Source organism: Thermobia domestica, chromosome 1, assembly GCF_964235325.1.
Source record: "Thermobia domestica chromosome 1, izTheDome1.hap1.1, whole genome shotgun sequence".
Classification (NCBI taxonomy): Eukaryota; Metazoa; Arthropoda; class Insecta; order Zygentoma; family Lepismatidae; genus Thermobia; species Thermobia domestica.
In genome coordinates, this window is record NC_137454.1 from 374,451,242 (window position 1) to 374,478,652 (window position 27,411).

A 27,411-nucleotide genomic window follows, 5' to 3' on the forward strand; every position below is an offset into this window, starting at 1 on the left:
GGATTCGATTCCCGTTGAGGACACTTGGTCGGAAAGGTTTAAAAGCTTTTTTCAAGCCAGACATTTAAGTGAAATTTTTTTGCTGGCTTTACCTCGTTCATACTAGGCAAATCCCGAGATAGTATCTAACACATGGGTCCCGGGCCGCTTTCTCACTTCCCCGGCTAGTATAATGGCCGAAGGATGTGACAGGCTTAATAATAATAATAATAAAAAAAAATCCATAGATATCGAAAGCCCATAAATATAATCCCTAATCCTAATCCTAAATTTCAATCAGATCTGGCTTCAGAGGAATGATAAGAGAGAAAGACTCTATTCTGAAGATACTGAGTCTTATATAAAAACTGTTTCTTGCTATCTTTTACCGCTTTTGTTTTATGGATGTTAAACCAAAAAATGGCTCATTTCGACTGATGGTGGTATATAGATATAACGATGGGGATGGAAGCTACTGTTGGGACGCTGATTCCATATCAGAAAACTGTTTCTCGATGTGTCTTACCGTTTTTTGTTCTCATACCTGTCGACAGACGACCAAACATATCTAACTTGGATACTTACTTATAGCATAGTTAGGAGTCCGGAGTCCGGATACTTACCTATAGCATAGTTCGGATTGCCAACAGATGGTTAATGAAAACTTCAGAAATAGCGTATAAAAAAACTAGTAGCTGAATTGGAAGTTGGAGGTGGGAGTCTGGCAATCACAATTTTATTTTAACATCGTTTTTATATCATAGGAACTTTTTTTTTTCTCTCATTTAAGTGCATCAGAAGTGTATAAAAATAGTCGGCCGGCATTCAATTTTAATACGTTTAGTACGAATACTTAATAATTTGTTGATTAGCAGTGGTTACACAGAAAGATGTAAAGAAATCCTACAGCACTAATATTCATTTCTAAATGTGGATTCCCGGTGGGGATGCTTGGTCGAAAAAGTGTAACAGCTTTTTCAGGTCAACCACGTGAGAGAGAGGTTTTCCTCATTCACACCAGGCAAATGTCGGTATGGTAGCTAACATAATGGTCCCAGACCGCTTCCTTCCTTCCCAGTTCCATGTGCAATGTGATCGCTGAGGGACGTCATCTGTCGTACACGATGGGCTAGCATGGCCATAGTTGCCGAAACCCCAGGAATATAATTCCTAAATCCTAATCCAAGTGTGGTCTAATTATGGCATATGCCTATTGCTGAAACAATGACCATATTTTCGAAGTTAGAAGGCACAAGACGTGAGTGACATTCCTTTATTTGAACGGCTCACGGGAAGACAGGGTAAGTGCCATCTCGATCGAAATTGAGTTATTAGGTGAAATGGGTTATTATCGGATCACAGAACAGTATGTGGATAGTTGAAGTTGGAAATGCACCTCCATATGGTTTGTGACAACAATGCATTGCAGCGGATTGTTGAATTCCTCCCCCCCCCAGTTTACTCAGAAGTTAAAAAATATCGCTTTTACCATTATCTTCCGCTGAGCCGCTAATTTATTATAAGATTGTTTGGCAATTACAGTCAGTGACATGTTACGACAGTAATTTACAATATTAGAGTCATAAGTGTAGTTTATACACTGCTTCGATGCTCCAGGGAAGGGCAAAGGTCTCTTTCTCTTTCCCCGATTACAAACATGCGCAATTTCCTATTCAGTGCTTACTGGTCCATAATTCTGCCCAGAGAAAAATAATAATAATGATAATAAATAAAATAAAATAAAATAGAGAACTACAGGCTTTAAATTAAGTGTTGTCATAGTTAATTAATTATTATTAGAGCCCGGATTTCCATGCACAAACCCCAAAATATGCACGAAAAATATAAAAAAATATCCATTTAAAAAATTTAACATATGCACTAAAATATACACTAAGAAAATAAAATGTCAGTTTCTTACAAAAATATCTTAATGATCTCTGTTGCAATGAACTATTAACATCTTCCTTGGGTGTTCTTCTGTTAGTTCTCTGTGTTTATCAGTGAGAAACGTTTTGAAGGTCGAAAACTTTCTTTCTACATCAGCAGAAGTCACTGGTACGTATGAAAAACATCAAATGTCTTCCTGTGTTACGTTCTCTTCCAATTTCATTTTTTCAGCATTAAGTACATTTGCAATGGCACAGATTGTTTTGTACCCAGGATTTTTGCCTAATATCTTGCAAAGTTTATCTGACGCTATTTTTGCAAGATCATGAGTTGTTTCATTGGACAAAGTCTGCGATAATTCGCTCAACAAGGAGAGTGAATGCTGCAAAGCATTCTTATGGGATTCCAACTGTCTGGTAATTTCAGGTATTCTCGAGAAGTTGATTGTGTATGTACTTAATTTTGTTCTTAATGCCATTTGTAGAGAAACATTTTTGAGATAAATAGCGGCTGCAGCATCGGGCTGCATTAGTGAGCCTACAGCTGTGTTCACTTGATTTAAGTTATCTGCATAATAAGATACAGCTTCTAGCAACGAGTTCCACTGGTTGAGAAGGTGTTGGAACATTTTTCGCAACTTCGCGAAAGATACGTACTTGCGATGGAGCTTTCACAAATATATATAGCGCGTCTACTTCCAGATATTGGCATCTGATTGTTTCTGCTGTGGAATGAAGACCATGTGCAAGACAAGTCAGGTGGACTAATTTAGGATAGGATACAACACTTTCTCCTATTATTCTATGCAACATTTTATTCTACATCTGCGTTTACAAAGTGAGTCAGTTCACTTTAAATATAACTTACTTTCTTGCAATATACTCTGAAATATGCTAGTACGCAGCAATAAAATTCGGAGATATGCAGTATCCTGCAAAGTTTACGAAATATGTATGCACATCGAAATTCACTCAAAATATGCACTTATATGCACCATCACATGCGTCTCAAATGAATTCTTGCAAGTTCGGCGGAAAGAAGACAACATTTTCCATTCGTTCCTGCATTTTACTATAAACATGCATTTTGCATATAAATCCGGGCTGTAATTATTAATAATTAAATTTATTTTAAATAAATAATACTTAAAATTGTTTATCATTGGGATTTCGTATAATACACATAACAAATTATAATTAAAATAATCTGCTATTGTTGTTGCCTTCATTACATTGCTTTTTATTTATTTATTTTCTTATCGCAGAAATGTGTACAAGCTTAAGATCACAATGGCGCTGAAAGGTATTAGTTTACAACATACACTCCACCGAAGACTGAACAGTATTCCTGGTTTCTGGTACAAGTAAGTAGAAAACTTCTATATTATAGTTAAAAATGATGACAAGATCAAGACAAGATCTTTGTTTTTGAAAGGTAAACTTTCATTTTGTTTTACCCCAACTGATCTGCGACAGGTATAATTATATGTATATATATGTGTGTGTGTACGCGTATGCCGTAACATACAGGGTGATTGAATACAAACTCCCATTAAAATTCTTGTAATTAATTTTTCCAATTTTTACAAGAAATGAATATGAGAAGAAAGAATATAGGGTGGAGTTTTATTTAAAATTCGATATAGGCACTACCATTTTCCACCAGCTTTTCAAGCCGCTTGGGAACTGCATCAGTTAATTTTACCAGAAACTCTTGTAGGATGGAAGATGCAATGTGTCCTTTGTACTCTTCAAGTTCTTCCAAAGTCATTGGTTTGATGGCGTAGACTTGTTACTATAACCAACCCCAAAGAAATAGGTCGCAGAGTGCTAAGTCGTGGCTTCTGGCTAGCCACTCATGCGAATCACAACGATCCATCCATCTCCCAGGGAAGCAGGATCTGGAAAAACACTTTTTTTAAAGAAAGAAAAAGGACAGTGGGTTTTATTGGACAAAATTGGGTCTTCTTAAATAATATACATTCATTTAAAGTCATATTCCTAGTTAAAATACCATTAAGTGTTCATATAGTATTGTATTCATGAAACTGTGGAATTCTCTTGTCGTACAAAGGGAACCTGTGAAGCCCTATCCGCGTTTCATGAGACATGCATTAGCACTCGCTTACATTTCGATTTCTAGAAAAAAGGAAGTAGACAGTTTTGTAGAGCAACAAAGAGGTATGTAATTTATAAATATAGAATAGAACTCCTATTACACTCATAATTCAAATCCGTGGGCCAGCCGCCCTAACCGAAGATTCCTTTAGTTTCCCCTCAAGGAACGTCAGGTAAATACTGAGATAGTACGTCAAAGTTGAAAAAAAAAACTGTTTTATTAAATGATTTTTTTAAAGGGGACACCGTGGCTCAGTGGTAGAGCGTTCACCTCGGTGCGTGGTGTCCCTGATTCGATCCCAGTTCACACCAAGTGGGCTTTGTGGTGGACAAACACCGTGTTCGTGAGTTTTCTCGGGGTTCTCTCGTTTCCTCCTACTTTATTCATTCCACTTTTTCCATTCATTTCTAATCATTACCGTCTTCTTTAGTTTAGCCGGCATAATTGTGGGACTTAAAACTCAAAGATTTCATTTGAATTTCTTAAAAGTTAAAAGTTCGGCTTTTTTGAGGGGGGGGACGGGAGAACTGAAGTGTTGGAAACTTTTTTAAACATCTTTTTCAGTTGTCAATTTGCTTCCTTACAACAGTTCTTACGATTAAATGATCTTTGTAATATAGATAACGGTACTGTATACGTCACACATTCCACCAGATACGCAAGAAAAATTCGGAAGTTTCCCGATCCTCTTTAATGGAACTCTTGTTTCCACTGTTTCTAGCATATTCCTCTATATTTCAGGCCCACCTCTGATATCGCACCATTTCGGAGATATACAGGGTTAACCACAAGACATGACATACACTTTAAGGTATGAAAGTAGAGGTGGACAGATCATGGGTGACCCTGAGGCACATTGATATACTGGAAACAGTCATCAGCATAGTCGTAGCGTAGTTAAAGTGGCAGGTGAAATTATCCCAACCATTACAAGGAGCAATATTTATTTCTTGCAACTGTTGGACAGGACACATGGTTGTCGGGATATAGTCCACACTGGGCACAACATTGTTAGAAGAAATGTTGAATACTATATATATATATATATCCGGAACAGTATGGTACCCGTGGTTCCTGTTCTATATTCATATAGATTTTTGTTGTTGTTGTTTTCCATCGAGGAGTCATCTATCGAATTCGACCACCATCAGGGTGAGTTGAAATACATGTCATTTTTGTTATGTTGACTTCATACCAGCAGAACGGGAAATTACGTGGGGAGTCACTTAGCGAATTAAAAAACCATCGATTTTGACTGTCCTTTTTTCACCTGCTGGTCAACTGTTAAAAAATAATCGTGTTGCTATTATTCTGGCGGTTTTATTGGAGGGATTCGTGATCTCAGCTCAGAGCTAGCCTTGGAGGAAGTGAACCATCAAACGAAGAAGGTGGTAACTGGTGGTAAGTCTGATCTTTACACCAATAGGGAAGAAGTACCAGTTCTACTAATGCATAGAGTTTCTGTTGCACCTTCCAAGATCGATGACAAGGGGCGTTGTCGATTTGGAGCAGGGTGCTCGGGTATTTCTGACACAAAACTCAGGACACGTATTTCAGTTCTTCAGCATAGAAATTAGCGTCTATAATACAGGGTGTCCGAGAAGTCCTTCCCTGATTACAGAAATTGATAACTCAGGCTAGAAACACGATAGAAATATGAAACTGGTGTTGAATTGTTTACAAACTATAAAAGTTTTGGTCACATCAGTACACTTCCACATGAGCACCCTTGGTAGCACGTAGCACATCTAGGCGATATTCAATTTCCATCCACACATTAGCCAACATCACTGGAGGGATCTTGAGGTTCTTGGTCGACCAGACCTCGGAAGGTCAGCAACCGACCCTGTGTTCTTGAACTTCTCATACCAGGCTTTAATGCTCTTGACATCAGGTGGAGTCCTCCCAAATGTTGTCTGGAACTGTCTCTGCACCGTGGTTGGTGATCGTGTCTCATGGTACCACAGGACACACTGTGCCTTCTCCTGGTTGGTTGGCATGGCTTCTTGCGCTTCTTACTTACGTACTACAAACCTAAAACAAACAAAATTGAGACTTGGTAAAACAGAACAAACCTAACACAGACAAAAACTTTTATAGTTTGTAAACAATTCAACACCAGTTTCATATTTCTATCTTATTTCTAGCCTGAGTTATCAATTTCTGTAATCAGGGAAGGACTTCTCGGACACCCTGTACGCTAATTCGGAATGAGTTGCCGTTGCATTGATCCATCATGAGCTCCACCAAATGCACAACTTTGCCTTTCATGTCAAAGCGTCACCGTTGACGACTGGAACATCCTCCTATCCTAGTTAGAACATTGGTTTTTGTTCTTACTGCATGCATGAGAGCTTTATAAGGGGCACCGTTGTTTTGCGTGTACATCTTCTTCCATGATACATAATGCACAGCAGACTACTGCGGCGTGTACTCGTTTTTCCAATAAGTTTGAGGAGACGACAAATTACGACTACCTCATCCACGACATAATCTTCATTGGTCACACGAAACCCGCCGAGACGTTGCGTGATAGCTAAGACATTGATCTAACAAAGCGAGATCACTACACTCCACTTCGTCTTGTTTCTATGTCTCACCACGCACAATCATATGGAGTCGGCAGGAAACGACATTTATTTCGACTCATCCTCGTATATAAGCAATAAACCAATTGGAGATGATCATTATTACATGGAGAAAGATCGGTTTTCTTAAAATAAAAAAAGAATAATGTAAACATGTTTGAAGATATTTATAAGTAGAAACTACTAATGTAGATGGACACATTATCTGAATACTAATAGGAATCATATTGTCTATTTTTCAGAGCATCTTATGCAGCTTCAGCGAAGAACAATGAGTGTGCAACGGGAAAGAATGTTTCTAAAGCCATAAAAGAAGCAAAACCCAATACTCCTGTAAAGGCAGACGCTGCAAAGTCAGGCTCTGATTCTTCCTCTCCAACACAAGGGACGCCAGGGCCGAAGACTGAATCAAGGTCTGCAAAAGAGGAAAAACCAAAATCAACTGCTAGTCGTGGCTCTGCAATAGGATCAGATTCGGGGTCAGAACAATCATTTAAAATTGAAAAACCTAAAATTCCACGTCCAAATTTCGAAGAAATTGCTAAGTTTAGCAAATATGCAGATAGCTGGTGGGAGGAACGTGGAGAATGTACGGGCCTACACGCTATGAATAAACTAAGGTAAGTTACAGGATCACTTACGGAAAATGAAATCATAACATCAGAAACGAGTTACAATAGGGGATTGAAAAGTTGTCAGCAAATCCGTCTACCTAAGCTTCAGACAACTTACAGGATCATTACAGGGATGCGCATTCAGCATCTATGGAAAAACATTTTCTATAGAAACCTCTTAAACAGCTAATAAACATTCGTGTTACCACAAGAGATTGTGGTAGCATGTACAAAACTTCCGGTGTGTCTCAAAGGCGACAACGACATAAATACAAGTGTTTAGCTGAACTTGAACGAGTTCGTGTGGTAGTCCTTCGAGAAGGTAGATTTTCATATCATGGGATTATGATACGAATGGTAGAATGTTCATCATTGTAAGAAGTCTTGTATCAAGAGACTAAAGTCGGGGACACTGAGTTTATTGGAGAGAAATATATTAGCATTCACAGAACGGTTATGGTGAGTCGGAAGCCATATGCATAAATTCGAGCCGCTGCTGTAGATAGCCCTCTGAAAAGACAAATGAAACTTTGCGGTATTCAAGAATAAAAGCGTTTTTGACAGGTGTCAGTTACGGACGTACTCAGATAAGAAGGAGGTATAGTGAACGTTTGTTGTGGAGTGTATGTGTCATCGTTATATTGGCCTTATTTTTGTGATCAATGGGGGAAGCTAAGTTTTATGATACAATTTCTTGATTGTTATCCTTTGACTGGAAACATTTACGGCAGAATGGTGATCGAACCTGTTGGGTTTACTTTAAGCAGCGATATACCTGTTGTGCTACATGGTTGCGAAATATGGGCACTTAGTTTGAAGGAAGACTACAGACTGAAAATATTTGAAGATAAAATTTTGAGGCGAATATTCGAATCCAAGAGCGATGGGATTGGAAAATAACTGAAATTTCATAACGTGGAACTGCATAATTTGTACCGTTTACCTAACATTGTTAGAGTTTGTTAAGTCCAGAAGTCTCAGGCGGGCAAATCGTGTCACCAGAATGGAGGAAAATGGGAACAATTTCAAAACTTTAACTGAAAACCCTAATCGGTAAAAGACCATTAGGAAGACCTAGGCGCAGATGAGAGGACAATATTAAGATGGATCTCATAGAAATAGGGATACAAAGTAAAAACTGGATCCAGCTGGCTAACGACAGAAATCAATGGAAAGCTATTGTGAATGCGTTAATGAACCGTCAGATTTCATAGGCTATATAGTTAATTAGAGGGAGGTGGGGAAGGGGAAAAATCTGTTTTAACAAGGTAATGCTTAGCTTATACTTCATCTAAAACATGAATGATGATGTCTTCGAAATGTGCGTGCGTTATCCTGGCCATGAAAATTACCAGATCTATTTCCCATTGAACATGTTTAGAACATTTGTCGGGCGTTAGCTTCAGGTTTTCTTCAACTAGCAATCACAATTGCTAACCTGACTGTGCAGGTGTAATAAGCATGGAACACAAATTTCACAAAATAACATCCTATATTTTCTACAGCTGTATGCATGCGCCTGTTCACGTGTGTATTCAGTGTGGCGGTGACTCTTAGTTACAAATGTAGACGATATTCAGCTTTAATATCGCAAGCGCTGCGCGTGCATCATGTGACTTGTAACTTGTTTCTATGAAATAGTTCGTTTGTTGGCTATACACCTTGATACATCCTTGTAGTACAAGATGTAGACCTATGCAATATATTCTTTACAAGTAGTATTGTGCCAGTATTGGGAATATATGTTTCATGTTGTGAGTATGTGTGTGTCCGTTAGAAGAACACAAACAACAATCTGTATATTAAAATGCTAGAAAGTTTATATGTTTGTGGACGTTTATATGTTTATGGCAAATCCTTTTGACAGTGAGTTCTCGGGAACCATAGGCTCTAGGAAATATGCCGTTTTCACTGATCGATTGCAAATTTTGTGTAGATTGTTCAGTTCTAATTGAATATTAAAAAAAAAAAACATTTCTTTGTTACATTTTTTAGGGGTACACGGGAAGTGTTGATTTAAAAAAAAAAGCTTCATATCCTACGAGTTATACATTCCAACACCACATATTTGTGTACAAGGGTTGTATATCTGAGGCGTTTGTTTCATGTCCAAATGATAATGAAAAACGAAGGATAATCATTTTTCCAGTCTTAGATGAATCTTTATTGTTTGGAGTGTTTTGCCCAATGAACATCATATATCATTGACATTATAATTAATTGTGTGTGTAATATATTTGCTTATATATTGCTTGCAAGAAAAAGAAACACTGATCATACATGAATTAGAAACTCCAACAGAAAGTAGGCTCAAATCTTGCAAATGGTGCGTTATATTGAAACAATCTCCCCTTGCCAGTTTTTATCAAGATGTCTTTCACTTGTGTCTGTAAAGGGACATGTACAGATGTTGTGAGGAATGACAAGGAGATTCATGCTCATAGTGAATCGTTTTTCTCAGAAACAACGCATGAGAATTTATCTTTGTACTTGTCGTTTTGTTCGGTAAATGTCAGTCAGATAGAAGTTTATCTTTAAATGAAAGAAAAAAATTTAAGAAGTTTAAGAAGTTAATCATAATCCAGATGTTACGGTATATCGTTTAACCGTACTGTTATAATGCCATAATGTTTGACCATACTGTCGTCTTGCTAGTTATAATGAAAGGCTTGATTTGGTTACATTTTAGTATGTTTTATCTTGATAAGTGACATGGCTATCGCACTAGTTTACTAAAAGGATTTTAAAGGACTTATGAAAATTCCTTTATGTACAGTATGTACTATGTTTGTCCGTGTGTCCATCGGGAAAGCACAGAATCTCAAGAACTACTTCGTTATCACAATCAATTTTGGTCAGGACATGAAGAGTCAGAAGTTAACGAATCCACTTCGGTGATTGACGTGATCCATCCAATTGATTCTAAGGTATGGAAATAAAAAAATACGGTTCCCTACAGACGATTTCAAATTATTAAACTCAAGTTCGAAAAATATAAAGTTGATGTTGCAGTCACAATTTTGGAATTCTACAACGCGTAATTTAACTGTTAAACCACCAATATAGGATCCTTCATTTGTTTATTGACAATTAAAGTGGTGATATCACCGTTGAACAGTAGATGGCATTAGTGGAGGGGGAAATTCTGAAAGTATTGTTTCAGTTGTAGACAGCTATTGTGGTTTCTGTTAACAAATTACAGTTTGAAATGTTGTAGTTGCAGTCGTAAGCAGTTACAACATTCAAAGCGTTCAGCAGCTCGAATGGGCCAGTTTAATGTGATCGTGACGTGTTTTGTGTATTAATCTTTTATTCTGTGAAGTCCTGTAATCGCGCCATAGTGGGAAAAGCCAGAGACCTTTCTCCACATAAAGTGGAATTTATCATAACAATTCTGGAGGAAGCAAGATATGCATAATGACAGATTGCTAGTAGAGTTGGGGTAGGGAAAAAACTGTGAGTAGAATTTCCGTTGCAATGAGCAAGAAGCAAATGTATCAGCAAAATAGGGTTGGGAAATGTGGGCGAAAACCAAAGCTATCGCTAAGAGGTATCAGAAAACTAAGATTGGCGCTGGGAAACAGAAACTCAAATTCTAGAGACTTCAGCACAAAAATGACGGGGTATGGTGCAAATATTTCGCTTGAAAATGTTCGAAGGATTCTGTGTGCTGAGAGAATAAAAGCACGCAGGCCAAGGAAGGAAAAATTATTCCAATCATGGCAAAGAAGCAAGTCGAATAGGCACGAGGCCTAGAACATTGGACTGCTGATAATGGAAGAATAGTGTGTTTAGTGACGAATCATGTGTCTGTGTGTCTGATAAATGCTCACAATATGTAAATCTAGCCAGGAATTTAAGTTGGAGTGTCTCCAACAAACCGTGAAGCATCCTACTTCAGTAGAGGGAACAATGAAGCACGACCAATACCTACAGGTTCTTCAAGAAGAACTGCAGTCTGGTTTGATGACGCACACTTCATCTTTATTCATGATGGAGCTCCATGCCACCGAGCCAAAGCTGTGACAATATTCTTCGAGTACAACGAAATTAGTGTTTTTCCGTGGCCGGGCAATAGTCCTGATATGAACCCGACTGAAAACCTTTCGAGCTTCATGAAGGAAAACCTAAAGAAAACACATTACAATCAAACATCAATTGAAGAAGAGATCAACCATTTGTGGTATCATGATGCTGAATTGAAGGCAAAATGTGCTAAACTCGTACGTATCATACCACAAACGATAAAAGACTTAATAAAGAATAAGGAATTTCAGATGGAATATTAATCTTTGTGTGAGAGATCATTTTCTTGTAAGTATTCCATTTCATTTTTTATTTCCAATTTGGATATACACACTGTACAGTAATCATATTTGAATGTCACGTACTCATTTGTTTTATTGATATTGAAAAGCATGTGCCATACCCACTAGCAATTAGGACAGAGTTACAAAGCAGTAATTTGGACTAAATTCGAACGCGTTTTCTCACGTAATATTATACGAACAGTAAAATATTCAGAAACTGAATGTTGAGTCTAATAATTTAAACACGTCTGTGTGTGTTCCTTTACGACGAATAATTATAAATACTATCTGTTTGATAGACTACCCGCAGTGCAATTGAGATTAGCGGCTTAGTATATTGCCCAGGATGCAAAATACTAATTTATCCGTGTTATACAACGCTAAAATGAAATTTAATTACTTTCAGTTAAACTCTTTCACCTATTGTACTGTGACACCGTTATTTGTTTTTATTACTCCGATTGCATTTCATTGTAAATTTTCTGTTTTTTATTTATTTATTTATTCTAATTGCAGAGTTCAGTTAGTTCGAGATGGTTTAATCAATAACAAGCAAACAAATCCAAAGGCTATAAATTCAGCTCAGCCACTGGAGGGAGTGTCAATCCTTGATGTTGGATGTGGAGGAGGAATATTAAGTGAGGTATTTCTCTTAGCAGAAAAGAAACGTATAAATAAGAAATAGTATACAGTGATTCCTTGGAATCCAAACTCAATCCGTTTTAGAAACTTATTCGAGTTCCAAATCTTCCAAGTTTTGAAGACGATTTTTTGCCCTTAAATGTAATAGAAACTGGATTAATTCGTTTTTGGGGACACACAAACTCGAATTTCTAAATTAATTGTAACAGTGAGGCACTGGATTTTAAAGCAAAGTAGTAGCAGATAGAAATAATAATTCCTGCATAAAAATTAACTTCTTAGGACCGATGGTGAATACATTAAGTAGTTTATTGTATGAAACGCAAAACAGATATAAAAGCTTAAAATTAGCTGCGGAAATCAGATGAGATACTTTCACTACAGCTTTCGACAACGAACTGAACAGCAAATTATATGGGTGGCTCAAGCGCAGGAAAAACGTGGTGGGTGTGTGAATTCCAAAGCAGCATTTTTATTCCAGAGCAAAATTTGCTTGAAACTTAGTTTGTATTGCAATTGCAATTGCTCGAGTACTGGACCGTTCCAACTCCAATGGCAATATTGTAGTTGAATTTTTCTTCCTTGGGAATTCGCTCATGATGCAGTAAATATACTTCTTCGTTTTTGGAATATGTTTCGGTATCTTTTTAATAAATTCATGTTATGTACTTAAAGTATGTATACTTAGAATATTCGACGTAGTAGTTCATTTTTTTCTGCTCGTTAACGTCATCGTGGAAATCCTTTTCGAAAACATAGATAAAACACATAAATATAAGGCAATATCACTAACTGTACTATATTTTAACATAGCCACAATATGGCACATTTTGTTAAGATTAATAACCGCGAACTTTTTGTGTGTCCTGGAAACTCTAATCGGTTGATTATTTTCTTGCAATGATTTCGGCGATCAATTCTATTGCGTTCGCTGACCAGACACTAGATTAAGAGCTTTGGCTTTACAAAAATTTTTATACATTAATTAAATTAGTCTTAACAAAAACCTTTGAAATCAGCAATAACTTTTTAGTATTGTTATGACTATGGTTTTGCTTAGTACACATCACATCATCATAATTTGTGTTTCTCTTGATACATACATGAGAATTTATAATACCTACTATCCATTTCATAAAGATAGGCCCCTGACTTCGTGGTGCTGCCATGACGTTCAGTCGAAACTTATATTGCATTGTCGTACCTCGTTGGAATTGCTGGAATCTTGTCTTTTCAATACTTAAGACATACAAATTTTCTTTGTACTATGTAGTGAGAAAAAAATAAAAATTAATGAAAAAGTGCATATTTTTTCGTACTTTTTTGGTAGATCAATGTTTATAGGACTATATCTCAGAAAAGAGGTCACGTGAGATAATTTCCTGTGTACAATATGTAGATGCATCCATTAACTGTAAGTTGTGAAAAATTCAATTTTCATCACTTGATACTTTTTGTGTAATTAAAACAAATGTATGACGCTCTGATTTCCTTTACCATGGTAGGTAGAGAAACGTACAAAACACTGTTCGAAAATTTGGAAGTCTAGTGTTCCAAATATTTGAAACTATTAACAAAAAAGGTTTGGTTGGTAGAGTATTTATTTTTTAAAAAAATTTTTTACTTCAACATATTCTCTGCGTTAAGCGGTGAGCCATGTTGCAGCCCAATCTTTAAATACCCCGCGCTTATATGAAGATACAGCATACAGTAAGTGGAAGTGCGGCACCGCTGTCGTACAGTGTTGTCGCGTTCAGGAAGCCTGTAGCGCGAAGCCTACTTCATAAAGAATGTAATAGAAAAAAGTATTTATTATAATCTTTCACAACATCATAAGAATAATAATAATGCATTATACATCTCAATGTAATCAAAAATAAAACGTTGAAGTAAAACATCCAAAAACTCATCTCTTAATCTATTTACTTCATTCACTTCCGTAATGGGTTTGTTGACTCATCGCTGCTCCTGCTATCTTCCTGAACACTTAATAACAATGGCTCCATTTCTACCTCAAGATCTATTAGTATACACACTTTCCAGCTTAGGAACATGTTAAAGGTTAAAAAGAAATGTAGCCTTGGCAATCACGTGTTCACCCAAGTTCTGCGATCAATTCCCCTGCCGAATGTACAGTAACACAGAATGGGTCCTTTGTTTTCTTTCAAAGAAAGAAAACAATGCAATGAGTAGCTGACGAGGGCTGTATTTGCGTCTAATCACGTCGCACTGATTACGTCTTCAACACTTCCCTTCGGTTCGTAGGCGTCAAAAACTTACACACGCATTATATATATATATTCCTTTACGAGCGGCGGTATTACAAAAAGAAGAGGCAAAATTTTTAGCGATAATGAAATTGCAAAATTGATGAATGACTCCGATTCAGACGGTTATGAGTTAGTAATGAATAGTAATGACATTGATTAGTCTGTGCTCAGTGGCGTATTCGGGAGTGAACAAGGTAGTAACTCGGTTTCAAGTGACCCTGAGGCTGCGCCGAGAAAGAGAGAAAAAAACGTGTCGTTCCTAATCAAAGACAGATTCTGATGTAGCTTGGAGCGATAAAATTCAAGTAAACGCAAAACCCCTGTTTAGTGGGTCCCGGGAATTGATCAAAATGCTGGGCTATCTACAGAGTATTCCGCATATAAAGTGTTTCAGCTGTTTTTACCGATGAAGTTTTATAGTTAAAAAAAAAAAGTTGAGTTAATTTTGAATTGAACGTCCTGTTCAGCAGTGAGGCTATATGAGACGTGGACCTACTGATAAACGTGGAATCCAAACTACAAGTACGTAGCATCCGCAAGGTGAAAGGAAGTTTTTAATAAATATTAGCGTTTATTGCAGGAATGCAAATAACCACTCTCTCGCCCGGGGCGTGTGGTTCATCGGTGCGGGCGAGTATTTAATATCATATGGAAGTTAAGTAAATTATTTTTATTATGTGATGTGGGCTAGTAACTTTTTTCTTGGGCGAGTGCACTTTTGTTGCTTATTTGCATCCCTGGTTTATTGCCTGATATTTAAAGTTGGACTTTGCGTGGGAAAGTGCTTCGAAATGTACAACACTAAAGAGAAGTACTGGGACTCCTAGATCTGAAAACAGATTTTCTGTGAAGTGTAAACTCAATATTACATATCAACAAAGGTTGTGTCGTATAATAAAGTTTGTGCTTGTATTTGTTTCTGTGCAAGTGTATTTTGTACTGCGTGCAGTAAGTGAAAAACTGACAAAAAGCAACAAATTTTCGAGGCCCATCACATGCAAATCCAAACAAAGTAAGAGTTCGCTTTTCTAATTTTGAACATTTGGCACATTTACTGTATATCCTGTTAATTTCTAAGAAATTGGTTTAAAATCTGTGGAGACATAAAATTTTAAAAATATCTAAAAAGTGCCGGACAGTGTGCATGACAAGTTTAAATACCCGTCCGGCTGAGAGTGTATAGCGCCAGGAAAATGTGGCAACGTAGCACTCCGTATAAACTGCGATAGGAAAGGGCTCAAAGCTGAGAAAATCATAATGTCATATTTGTGATTGTTTATCTTTTAAAACAAGTCAAAACAGTTTGGTTGAAAAAGCTACTTTAAGATCTTTCTAAAAGTTTTTTCAGATTGTAAATACACCGCAGCAATTCAGAGATAATGATGTCTCACTTTTTACTGAATAACAAGAAAATTACTACGTGTTGAGTAATGAAATTTTCAGAACTTACAGGTAATATATGCATCTACATATCGTGCACAGGAAATTATTTCATATTATCTCCTTTCCGAGATATAGCCCTATAAACATTGATTTAACAAAAAAGTACGAAAAAATACGCACTTTTTCATTAATTTCTATCTTTTTTTCACTACACAGTACAAAAAAAATTTGTATGTCTTAAGTATTGAAAAGACAACATTCCAACGAGGTACGACAATGTAATATAAGTTTTGACTGGACGTCACGGCAGCACCGCCAAGTCAGGGGCCTATCTTTATGAAATGGATAGTAGGTTGCTAAATTTTTTAGTGTTTAGTTTTTAGTTCTAAATGTAGGCAACAAGAGAAGTACGAAGGAATATTCTTGTAGTGTATAGTACAGTAATAAAGATCAAAACCATGATCACACATAACTTACATGTATGAATGAATATATGCTTGTAGTTGAAAGTGGTCAGTTTAATATAATCCCTCATACTTCAAATATGTGTGATTTTAGCATCATCAATATTTTTAGAGGTTAAACAAAAACATCTTATATTTTAGGTTAAACTGATGCCAAACAGTAATACTCTATGCCCTACATTCCCTTTCATTCCCCAAGTATGTGAGGTATATACCCGTTCATACCCCAAGTATATTATTATTATTATTATTATTATTATTATTATTATTATTATTATTATTATTATTATTATTACTATTATTATTATTATTATTATTATTATTGGTCCCAAGTAATAATAAAATAATAATAATAATAAATTCATAAAAGAAATACAATAACTACGAAAGTAATTCACAAATCCATTCATAATGAATGGAATTGTGAAGTACTTCCGTATTTTATTTGACGTCTTTTATGAATCTATGATTACTCATCATACGTAATACATAAAATGCGATTCAGATTGAATTTGTATCATAATTTGCTACAAATGTAAGTCGTAAATATAATAATAATAATAATCACAATAGTTCCCAAGTAGTTTGTCACTTTCACTGATAAGTTCGAAATAGCAGGTGTATCCTACTTTAAATATTTCTACCTCAGAAGATTCTTTAAGCCGTAGTCCCATTGATGTGATGATCTATTCTACACGTTCATCTCTTTCGAACCTTCCTCCTTATCCAGGGGCTAGTGCTCCTGCCTTGGTGCACGAGTGCCGGGCTCGATTTCTTTCGAGTTCTAGCGTGAAAACTGTAGATCCATATCTCATATAGCCTCGAAACAAAGGGATCCTGAACTCCAACCAATCAATTGAATCTATTTATGGTCTTAACTGAAATACAAGATGAGCGCGAAAACAGTCTCTGATTTGAAAAGGATATAATTTTAATACCATAATTATTCCATTAGGCCTTGTTTCCACATTATGAAACTAAACTAACAACACAATGAGCAAGGCTATGTGATAATATATATAAAAAACACAATCACGTAACAGTTTCAACACAATAACTGTATCTTCATCAGACTTCCACTACTTCTGTCTACTTGGGAGTTGGTTGCCTCGTATTGAAATGATCTTTATAGGTAAAGACAAAATAACAGTCCGGGCGAGTCTTTTCCCCTTTACCTTATTATAAAAATTCCTAAATACAATGTCTTTGATTTACAAAGATAAATAGTGTTTTTTCTTCTAATTGACCAAATGAAGGAGGTCGGTATTTTGCACGGTGCCCCTTCTCTCAAAGCAGTCTCCAAGGCAGCTGCAAGGTTTTGGTGAGTCTTGAAGGAAAACCCCCTCAGCCCAAATCAGCTTCGTGAGGTTTTGGTTGTGGTGAGGATCCCTAGTCCAATGCGACGTCGGAGCAGATGTTGGTTAGTTGATCAGTTGGTCGACTGATGCCAGTTCCTCCTCAAGTTGCGCTTTTATAGAAGGCCTCTTGGTGGTTCGTTCCTCCTCGGGCTCCGCCGTCTTGGTTTCGTGTCTTCCGTGTTGATTTCTCATCTCTTCATTGTTTGTAATCAATAACACGTGTTGTAATGTCACATGCTTCTGTTATGATCTAGGAATCCTTATAATATACTTTCCAGAGATCAGCTTTTAATTACGCTCCGCCCGTTCGTTAAAAAGTAACACTTGAGTCATTCACTTTCATTTGTACAGCTGTGCACTTGTCCAATTAAAAAAATATACGTTTTTGCTGAATATATAATTGGAGTAGTCCGAAAAACCCAGAGAAAAGCAATACTGGAAAAAGATCAAATTGGAGTAATGTATGGAGTGGGATGCGTGGAGTGTAGCAAAATTTACATAGGAGAAAACAAAAAAGAAGATGGAATAAAGGATAAAACAGCACAAAGATGACGTAAGATTGAAAAGGAACAAAAACGCAATATATAAGCATCAGAAAGAGACAAACCACAGGATAGCATGGGGAGGAGCAGAAGCCATAGAAGCAGAAAACAGGACATTGGTGAGAAAATGATTAAAAAAAAAAAAAAGCCAGGGAAATTATGAAGGCGAGAGATAAGGTGATAAATTGGAATAAATACACGATATGTGCACCATCTGTTAACGTGAGAACCATCGAGACGTTAATTCAGCTCCAGCCAAATCTTCTGAAGCGTAACCGATTTAATGGAATTTGTAGCTGCACTGATGCGTTCCTCAGAAGCGTTGAAGCTTCTGAGTTGTTGTGCAAATACACAGACTAGATCTACTAGATCTTTAAGAATGCATTAGTGCAGCTATAAACTCCATTACATCGATTACACTTTACAAAATTTGGCTCGAGTTTTATTATCATCTCGATGGTTCTCGTGTAACAGATGGCGAGCATATCGCGTGTTTGTAATTTCAATCGATTCCACGAAAAACTTTTTTGAGACTATACAACTACTGGGAATGTTAGAGCAGAATAGTACGTTTGGCATTAAAGTTATATCCTTTTGAAATCAGGGATTGTTTTTGTGCTCACCCTGTATACAGGTGGACTGCATCTTCCTTAATGGGATTGAAGAAACAACACTAAACTAAACAGAACGCAAATCAGTCTGCTAGCATTGTTCCTCAATATCGATAAAATTACGCAATACTCGTAAATACTACTCGTTGAGGAAAAAGAAAAACAATGTGAGGAAGATTGATGAGAAACATTACTAGATGAATGGTTTGATCGGTTGGTCGATTTAGCATGATTAGCGTCCTTTCAGCAGCGGGGGTACATGAGACGTGGACTTATAGCTTAGTGTGCAATTCGAATCACATGAGCTCTCACCTGTAATCGAACCCTTGTCTCGCGCGCCAAAGATGCGTACGTCAGTGATTTGAGATGTTGCAGTGTGTTTCATACGCTCGATAAGTAGGAAGTAGAACTCGTTAAAAATTTATTTGTGTTTCACTACGTACACAGTAAATTTTAAATGAGTTCTACTTAATCCTTTCACTGTAAGTTGGCCTTCGTCGACGGAAAGAAAATTTTCCTAACCAGCGAATCTCGACTATAGTCATTATTTTATTTTTTTTATTTTTTCTGTATCTTGAGCTGGTCGAGAGTAGTCGCCAAAAGTGTTCCATGCTTTTTTTGCGTTCTATTGTTTATCGAGAACAATAGAACGCAAAAATCGCACGGAACACCTTTGGAGACTACTCTCGACAAGCCCAAGATACGGACAAAAAAAATTAAAACAGGGACTATAGTCGACATTCACTGTTTAGGGAAATTTTCCTAAAGTCGACTTATGTAGTGAAAGGGTTAAATAAATAAATAATGTATTTAATTTTTATTTTATTTATTTATTTATATACTTACTGTATTATGTATTTAATTATTGAATATTTTTATTTATTTTTGAGACATTTTTATATATATTTCTACAAACAGATATAGTCATGCTAATTTAACAGATACATAAATAACATTCAATTTTTTCTTTCTAGTAGTAGATGCAAAATCTTAGTGGCACAAATAGACTATAGAAATAGAAATGACATAATGAAATCTCTAGAAATATAAATAAAATTGAGCATACTTGTTGTGGATTACGTTACAAGAATTTTCTGAAATCATTTTTATGTTAAAAGTATACTTAACACTTGTAGTTATTCTATTGTTCGCTTGTTTGTGTTGCACTAGAGAAGAAACACCTCCTCCAGTTGCCTTCCAGGCGGCAACGTACCAAGAACTGACGAAACGTTGCCGTGTTGGACTGCAATGGATATACGTTGGATTAAGAAGGATGCTGAACGAACATCTCCAGAAACGATAGATATGCGTCTGCCTACCTCTCTGATAAAATCAAGGCTTCTAGAACCCCATGCCCCACTGGTCTCGATGGCTATTGAAGCAAAAATAAATTTATCGAGGAGATTATTGTATTTCCTTTCCTTTTCTGCCTCTCTACATCTAGCAACTTCTCCAGCATTCATAATAGTCAATGGTAGGCTTGAATGGGCAAATGTGTCCGAACATGTAAAGTCCCATACTAGTGATTTGCCTCTCATCCAAGGTATTAATGTCATGCCGTCAGGTCGTTTTTCATCGGAACGACGACAGCCTGACGGTTCACGAATCGATGGAATTCCTGCCGTTGTGAGGGCTCGCAAAATGATGTCATTAACAGATGAATGTCTGGTGTTTCTGCCAATGCTCTTCATGCATGAGAGGCCATGCAGGCCGCGTTGGGTAACTTGATCCCCGCAAGCTGGACAGCGATGGAAGTTTATTTATTTATTTTTTGTAGTAGTTTATTTTCTGAATGTAAGATCCTCTGCTAATATGTTGACAAAGAGGTTAACCGTTATAATATCCTTCTTCATTTTGTACTTGTCTTCTTATTTATCCTTGTTCTTCTACTGTACCTTCCATCATATTGCTCAGAGTACAATTTCTTTTCAAATAGTAACATAACCAATTTCTTTTCTTCTTTGTAATAATCTGTTAGAGTGTTATTTTCTCACAATTATTCTCAACATTAGTTCCCTGTTTCTTCAGCGATTTTCCCATACTTCTCCAAACCAACATTTTAGATATTTATAGTTGTTGTATATTCGCAATGTCCACATTTCTTTTTCTTACAATATAATATTCCACTTGAAACATTTAACGAGTTCTTCTTAACTATTTATTTTTAGAAAGAAACTATTTTAACACTTTCTAGTCCCTTAGGTTTATTTTGAAAATAAAGGATGTTCGCAAACGACACCAAACTACTTTGGGAAATGAATTCTTGGACGAAAAGGAAGACCGAAGTTAAGGGAGACGGTGATGATGAGATAGATGATAATAGGGAATGACGAAAGTGGGAGGAAACGGGAAAACACACGCATACAATGTTTGTCCATCACAAAGCCCACTTGGCTAGGAATGGGATTGAACCAAGGATCCCACATGCCAGAGATGAACGCTGTACTGCTGAGTCACCGCGTCCCCATCTCCTGCCAAAAATCGATCGCAACTATAAAATAAAGAAAAACCATCGAGGACGAAATGTCGTGTCAAGGTCGCGTAAAAGAATATAGTGATTATGTTGAACATACTATAGATTCTTTTAATGCACCAGTGAATGTGAAACAGGGACGGCAACATGAGTAGCCTCTCGTGCGAGCGGTCATGGGTTTGTTTTCCAGTGGGAACACTTGGTTGAAATGATGTAACAGGTTTTTTATGCTAGCTATCCTGAGTGGGATTTTTCTGGTCTTCCCTCATTCACACCAGTCAAATATTTGGATGGTACCTAGCATACAGGTCCCAGGCCGCTTCCTTCCTTACTCCCTTCTCCGGATATTGTCCTCGCTGAAGAACATCATTCCGCATACGTGATAGTCTTAAGACCACAGATTCCGGTAATGCCCAGAAATATGTATAAATAAATAAATAAGGAAATCAAATTATGGCTCTTTGTAAATCGACTCGGGTAATTTTCTGCGGGATATAACTCCGAAGAGATGCTTTTGTGCACCTATGTTGGTCTAAAAAAATTTTTTTCATGTGTTCGTACAAGGATTAACTTCCCATAGTTGTTTGATGTTGTTTCCGAACACCTGTATTCCGGTAAACTTAATAGAATATTTGTATTAAATTTATGTGCAAGTTTAAGAGCTTTTCTTTATTGTACTGATCATTCATTTCTTCGTAGGCTCTGGCGCGCATTGGAGCTAATGTAACTGGATTGGATCCTAGTCAAGAGTCTATTGATGTTGCTAAAAATCATGCTTCGAAGGATCCAAAGATAGTCAAGAAAATCCAGTATATTCATGGACCAATAGAAGAATTCAAGCAGAAATCTTCCTTTGATGCAGTGATTGCTTCAGAAGTAATTGAACATGTAGATGATAAGGAAGAGTGTATCAAAAATTGTGTTGAAGCTTTAAAGGTAAAACTCTTAGGGTTACATATTTGTATATATGTAAAAATCTGAACGGAACTAAAATATTCATTTATAATAGAGACTGATCATGCCGGTAAAAGTTCAGTGATAGGGCATCTGAGTGGAAGACGACGATTGAATTCACTACTAAGTAATCAAGTATTTTTTGTTTCCTGCTTCTTTCTCCAAAGCTGTTCCAACCAATAGCATATGATAAAAAATAATCTAAAATGTGTATATAAATATGGGTGAACCTGAAAGATGTGTACAAACTCCGGGAGGTGATTCGACGAATTAAAAGAAGACGAAAAGTCTTCTTGCATGTTGTCGAATTCCGCGTCATGAACGAGTGACAGGGGTACCAACTTGGAATCCAGAGTCGAATCCTGATAATTGGAACGTCACAGAAAGATGTGCACATACTTTGGGAAGTGATAAATAGTTATCCCTGCGGAATTCGACAACATGCAAGAGGGTCTTTTGTCCTCTTTTGATGTTACGAATCATTTCCCGCAATTTGGTCACATCTTTGTGTTTCGTTCCAATTGTCAGGATTCGATTTTCGATTCCAAGTTGACACCCCCCTGTCATTCGTACATGACGCGAAATTCGACAACATGCAATCTCATTATAAAAGAATACAGAATATTGATCGGTTTATATCCGATCGATTTCCAAAGTATAATTGTCCTGTGAAAAGCCGTACCGCTACCACTGATTATGTACTATCGGAACACCAGCATTATGGACTATCGACCGACATCGCAATTACCACTGCGTGAAACACAGGTAGATACTCTGTGAAGATATTCCATAGGCTGAAAAGTGTGCTGTGACAGTTCAAATGCACTGAAATCTTTTGTTAGTTAGGTGTTTTTGCTCAGCTCGCAGGTCATTAAACAGACTGTCAATCCCACAGTACAATTGCATGATGTAATTATTCTTTTATTTTTGAGTTCCAGTCGAGTCTAGCTATACTTCTCTATTGCAGGTAGCTCCCCTACATTGGGCAGTGAAACGTTTTATTGTGATTTTTTTTTTTATGTGGAAGAAAGTCATTATTCAGATCATTATTCGGAGTTTGTAGTATGGGTGTGAGTTGTTTACAGTTGTTAGAGGTGAGTATTAATACGGAGGAGATTCGGATGCCGTTAAATAAGTGAGTGTAAATACATTCAGAGAAAGAAACATCGATATATTTTAGTCAAAGAGTCTAATATAGGGAATAACGTCAAAGAAATATTAAAACAGAATTCAGAGAGTGTACAAAGGCTTTTATTCGGAATAAATTGAATTTGTTGCGTATCGAAGATATTCCATCCCCTCTTCAGTCATGCTTGATATGATGGCCACTAGTATGGACAATTGCATAACATCGTAGTTTTCACTGCAGCAGACTTCGTTGCAGCTGTACCAGGGTTAGATTGTCCCACTCCTACTATCACGCTTTTCAGATACCATTTACATGTGTATCCGACGATATGAAAGGCGCTGTTTGAGAAGTCCAAATGCACAGTAATCCATGTGAATAGCATCTGGACTTTTAATGGGAATATCCTCGAATGTAATAACATGGCTGCCAGATGCAGCTAACATGGGTGGGTCGGTAGGAAACCAGCGAGTGTTTGTCGTCTGTCTTGAAGCATTGTCCTGGTTGAGTTCCACGAGATGAGTGTCATTGTCATACAGTGCTGGTTTTGTCTGTGGTAACTGGGAATAGGACAAGTTCTTGGTAATAAGCAGCATTCACTCGACATTTTGTCATCTTACGAATCTTGAGCTTCCCTCTGTAGCAAAAACTGGTAACAACCTTTGCATTGACACACAAACTTATAGCAGTATTTTTTCATGTACACCTTTGTACGTGATAACTGGACCTTTTCCAAAGTCAGTTATATAGTTTCGTGCTTCGTCTATTGTAAGTTTCCAGGTTTTACTAGCTTGTACGGCCTTCTGCAGTTGCTCTTTCGCTTCGCGACATGCATGGTGTTAACGCATGCACACTGGTCTTGCGTTCAGTTTGCAATCGCAGTTTGTAATGGATTGCACTTTCGAATCGTTTGGACATAATACGTTGTGGTAATTTTATTTATACATGTTTTTTGGGCCTTACCGGTATCAATGGCCTTAAATGCGTCACATATGAGGGATGACGTCCCTTAGCGAGCACACTACTCCGGAAAATAGTGGAAGGAAGGAAACAGTTCGGGACCTGTAAGTTAGGTATCAAGGTAATAAGCTATATATATCTTGATTCAAAAGAAATGTTTGGTATTTAAGAATTCAAAAATAATATTTTTTTTTTTGTTTTGTTTTTTGATATATTTACAGCCTGGCGGATCCTTCTTTTTAACAACAATTAGTAAGACATTATCGTCGTGGTTAGGAGCTATTATAGTGGGCGAGTATATACTGAGAGCTTTACCAATAGGTACTCATGAGTGGGAGAAGTTTTTATCGCCACATGAAGCTCAGCACATGTTAGAAAGAAGTAAGTGTATGTTTGTATTTTTTCATTTTTTTTAAACATGAAAGTAAAGATATGTGCATATTAAATTCTTCAACTTTACGTATCTACAAAGTTATTGTAATCTTTTTTATCACCATAATCATTATCAATATTTAAAAAAGTTTTCATAGGTATTTCACAAACCCTTCTTTAGGAAAAATCTAGTTGGTCTTAAATATGGCGATAATATTTACACAAATTTCGTTTCTCAACTTCTGTGATTGATATTTATTCAATATAAATATCTTATATCTTCCATACCATTAGTCACTTGAAAAGCAGTCTTATTAACTCGAAAAGTATTAATCATTTACCTATCAAAGAACGGTAACTTGAGACAAGTAATTGTTTAATATAGGGGAAAGGTATTGACAAATAAAGACTAGTGAAGAATTTAAATATATATATATATATATATATATTTATAAATAAGGGGCTGTGGTGCCTCAATGGTAGACGGTTCACTTCTGGTGCAATGGGTCCTTGGTTCAATCCCAGCTCATGGCAAGTGAGCTTTGTGGGGGACAAACACCATGTGTATGGGTTTCCTCGGGGCTCTTCCGTTTCCTCCTAATTTCTTCATTGCACTATTTCATTTATTTCTCATCATCACCGTCTCCTTTAGCCTAGCCGGCATAATCGTGTGACGTAAAACTTAAAGATTTCATTTCATTTCATTATTTCAAACAAATAAAAAATAAAGAAATTTGAAATAAATGGTTATGAAAGATTTGTGTGAGAAATAACTGCAAATAATAATTGTATATTTTTATCTAATATAACATTTTCATATCTTGATTTGTTATTTTTAAATGTTATTTAAATATTATTATTTGTTAATTTATGTTTCAATCCTTTTTTTTCCTATATTATACAAACTTTTTCTGTTCATTTATTATTCATTCATTGTGCACTTGTAGCGACGTACGTGTCCCATTAGTTTCATTGTATCTTTCTCTATTAAACTCCTATATCCAGCTTTCTAATACTATTATGTGAGTCCGCATTGCAACATTATGGCTGCCTTCGATGCTCTACTTTGTATATATATATATATATATATATATATATATATATATATATATATATATGTGTGTGTGTGTGTGTGTGTGTGTGTGTGTAAGAGAGAGAGAGAGACTGACTTGATAACTCTTGAACTACCCGACCGATCTCGATCAAATTTTCAACATAGAGGAAGTTCGAGTCTGGAATGGTTTTTATCATTTCACTTTGACGGTGCAACTTAAGGAAGGCGGAGGGGCAGATATATAAAAATGATCGAAAATGACTGATATTAGTGTATCGAATCTATAGTTTTCGTGGTCGCTGAGATGAAAAAGGGCACTTCCGATGCCGCTTAACTCCAAATTCAGCCCCACAACTATTGATAAATATATAAATCGAAAATGACCGATGTTAGTGCCGAATTCATAGTTTCCTATGTTGCTGAGATGAACAGTGACACTTCCGATGCCGTTTGAATCCAAATTCAGCCCGGGAGCTTGGGGGAGGGGGAAGGAGGGTTGAGAATGCTCCAGAGAATTGCCAGAACGAACTTAAAAAGAGTGGAGAGATGGAGTGGGAAGGATAACTGTGATTGTTCCTACATGTAAAGGTATATCTTTTTATCCTCACCTTCTGTTTCTAGCAGAAATTCGCAAGATATCATCTCTCTATGGCTTACGATTCCGGAGATATGGCTCCTTAAATCTCCCGAAATCGGAACTTTTTTGGGCCAATATCTTGGGGAACAGTGGACAGTTGGGCAGTGCCCACCGGCTACTATTTGGTACCAAAATGTTCACCATCCTCTTAGATATTGATCAACACCAATATAATCTCTCTGTAACTTACAGTTCCCGAGATATGGCTCCTTAAATCTCCCAAAATCGTCCATTTTTGGCCAATATCTCTGGAAAGGTAAGAGTGACGCGAAAAGTTCCATCACTTTCTCAGATAGTTTTTAATGCTGTATCGAATGGACGGCTCAAATCCCTATGACTTACGGTTCCCGAGATATGGCTCCTTAAATCTCCCAAAATCGTCCATTTTTGGCCAATATCTCTGGAGCGGTAAGAGTGACGCGAAAAGTTCCATCACTTTCTCAGATAGTTTTTAATGCTGTATCGAATGGAGGGCTCAAATCCCTATGACTTACGGTTCCCGAGATATGGCTCCTTAAATCTCCCGAAATCGTCCATTTTGGCCAATATCTCTGGAGCGGTAAGAGTGACGCGGAAAGTTCCATCACTTTCTCAGATAGTTTTTAATGCTGTATCGAATGGAGGGCTCAAATCCCTATGACTTACGGTTCCCAAGATATGGCTCCTTAAATCTCCCAAAATCGTCCATTTTTGGCCAATATCTCTGGAGCGGTAAGAGTGACGCGAAAAGTTCCATCACTTTCTCAGATAGTTTTTAATGCTGTATCGAATGGAGGGCTCAAATCCCTATGACTTACGGTTCCCAAGATATGGCTCCTTAAATCTCCCAAAATCGTCCATTTTTGGCCAATATCTCTGGAGCGGTAAGAGTGACGCGAAAAGTTCCATCACTTTCTCAGATAGTTTTTAATGCTGTATCGAATGGAGGGCTCAAATCCCTATGACTTACGGTTCCCAAGATATGGCTCCTTAAATCTCCCAAAATCGTCCATTTTTGGCCAATATCTCTGGAGCGGTAAGAGTGACGCGGAAAGTTCCATCACTTTCTCAGATAGTTTTTAATGCT

General features: G+C 36.9%; 1 protein-coding gene across 3 annotated transcripts in view; it reads left to right on the forward strand.

Annotated features, from left to right (window-relative positions):
• Coq3 (ubiquinone biosynthesis protein COQ3, mitochondrial) overlaps window positions 1-27,411 on the forward strand; it is a 49,674-nt gene that overhangs the window by 17,653 nt on the left and 4,610 nt on the right. For all 3 annotated transcript variants that reach the window (XM_081731178.1, XM_081731195.1, XM_081731185.1), the window contains exons 2-6: window positions 3,134-3,232; window positions 6,818-7,195; window positions 12,016-12,142; window positions 21,942-22,178; window positions 24,504-24,663. In XM_081731178.1, the coding sequence (XP_081587304.1) occupies window positions 3,159-3,232; window positions 6,818-7,195; window positions 12,016-12,142; window positions 21,942-22,178; window positions 24,504-24,663 (976 nt within the window). In that variant the 5' untranslated portion in view covers window positions 3,134-3,158. The remainder of the gene's footprint in view (window positions 1-3,133; window positions 3,233-6,817; window positions 7,196-12,015; window positions 12,143-21,941; window positions 22,179-24,503; window positions 24,664-27,411) is intronic.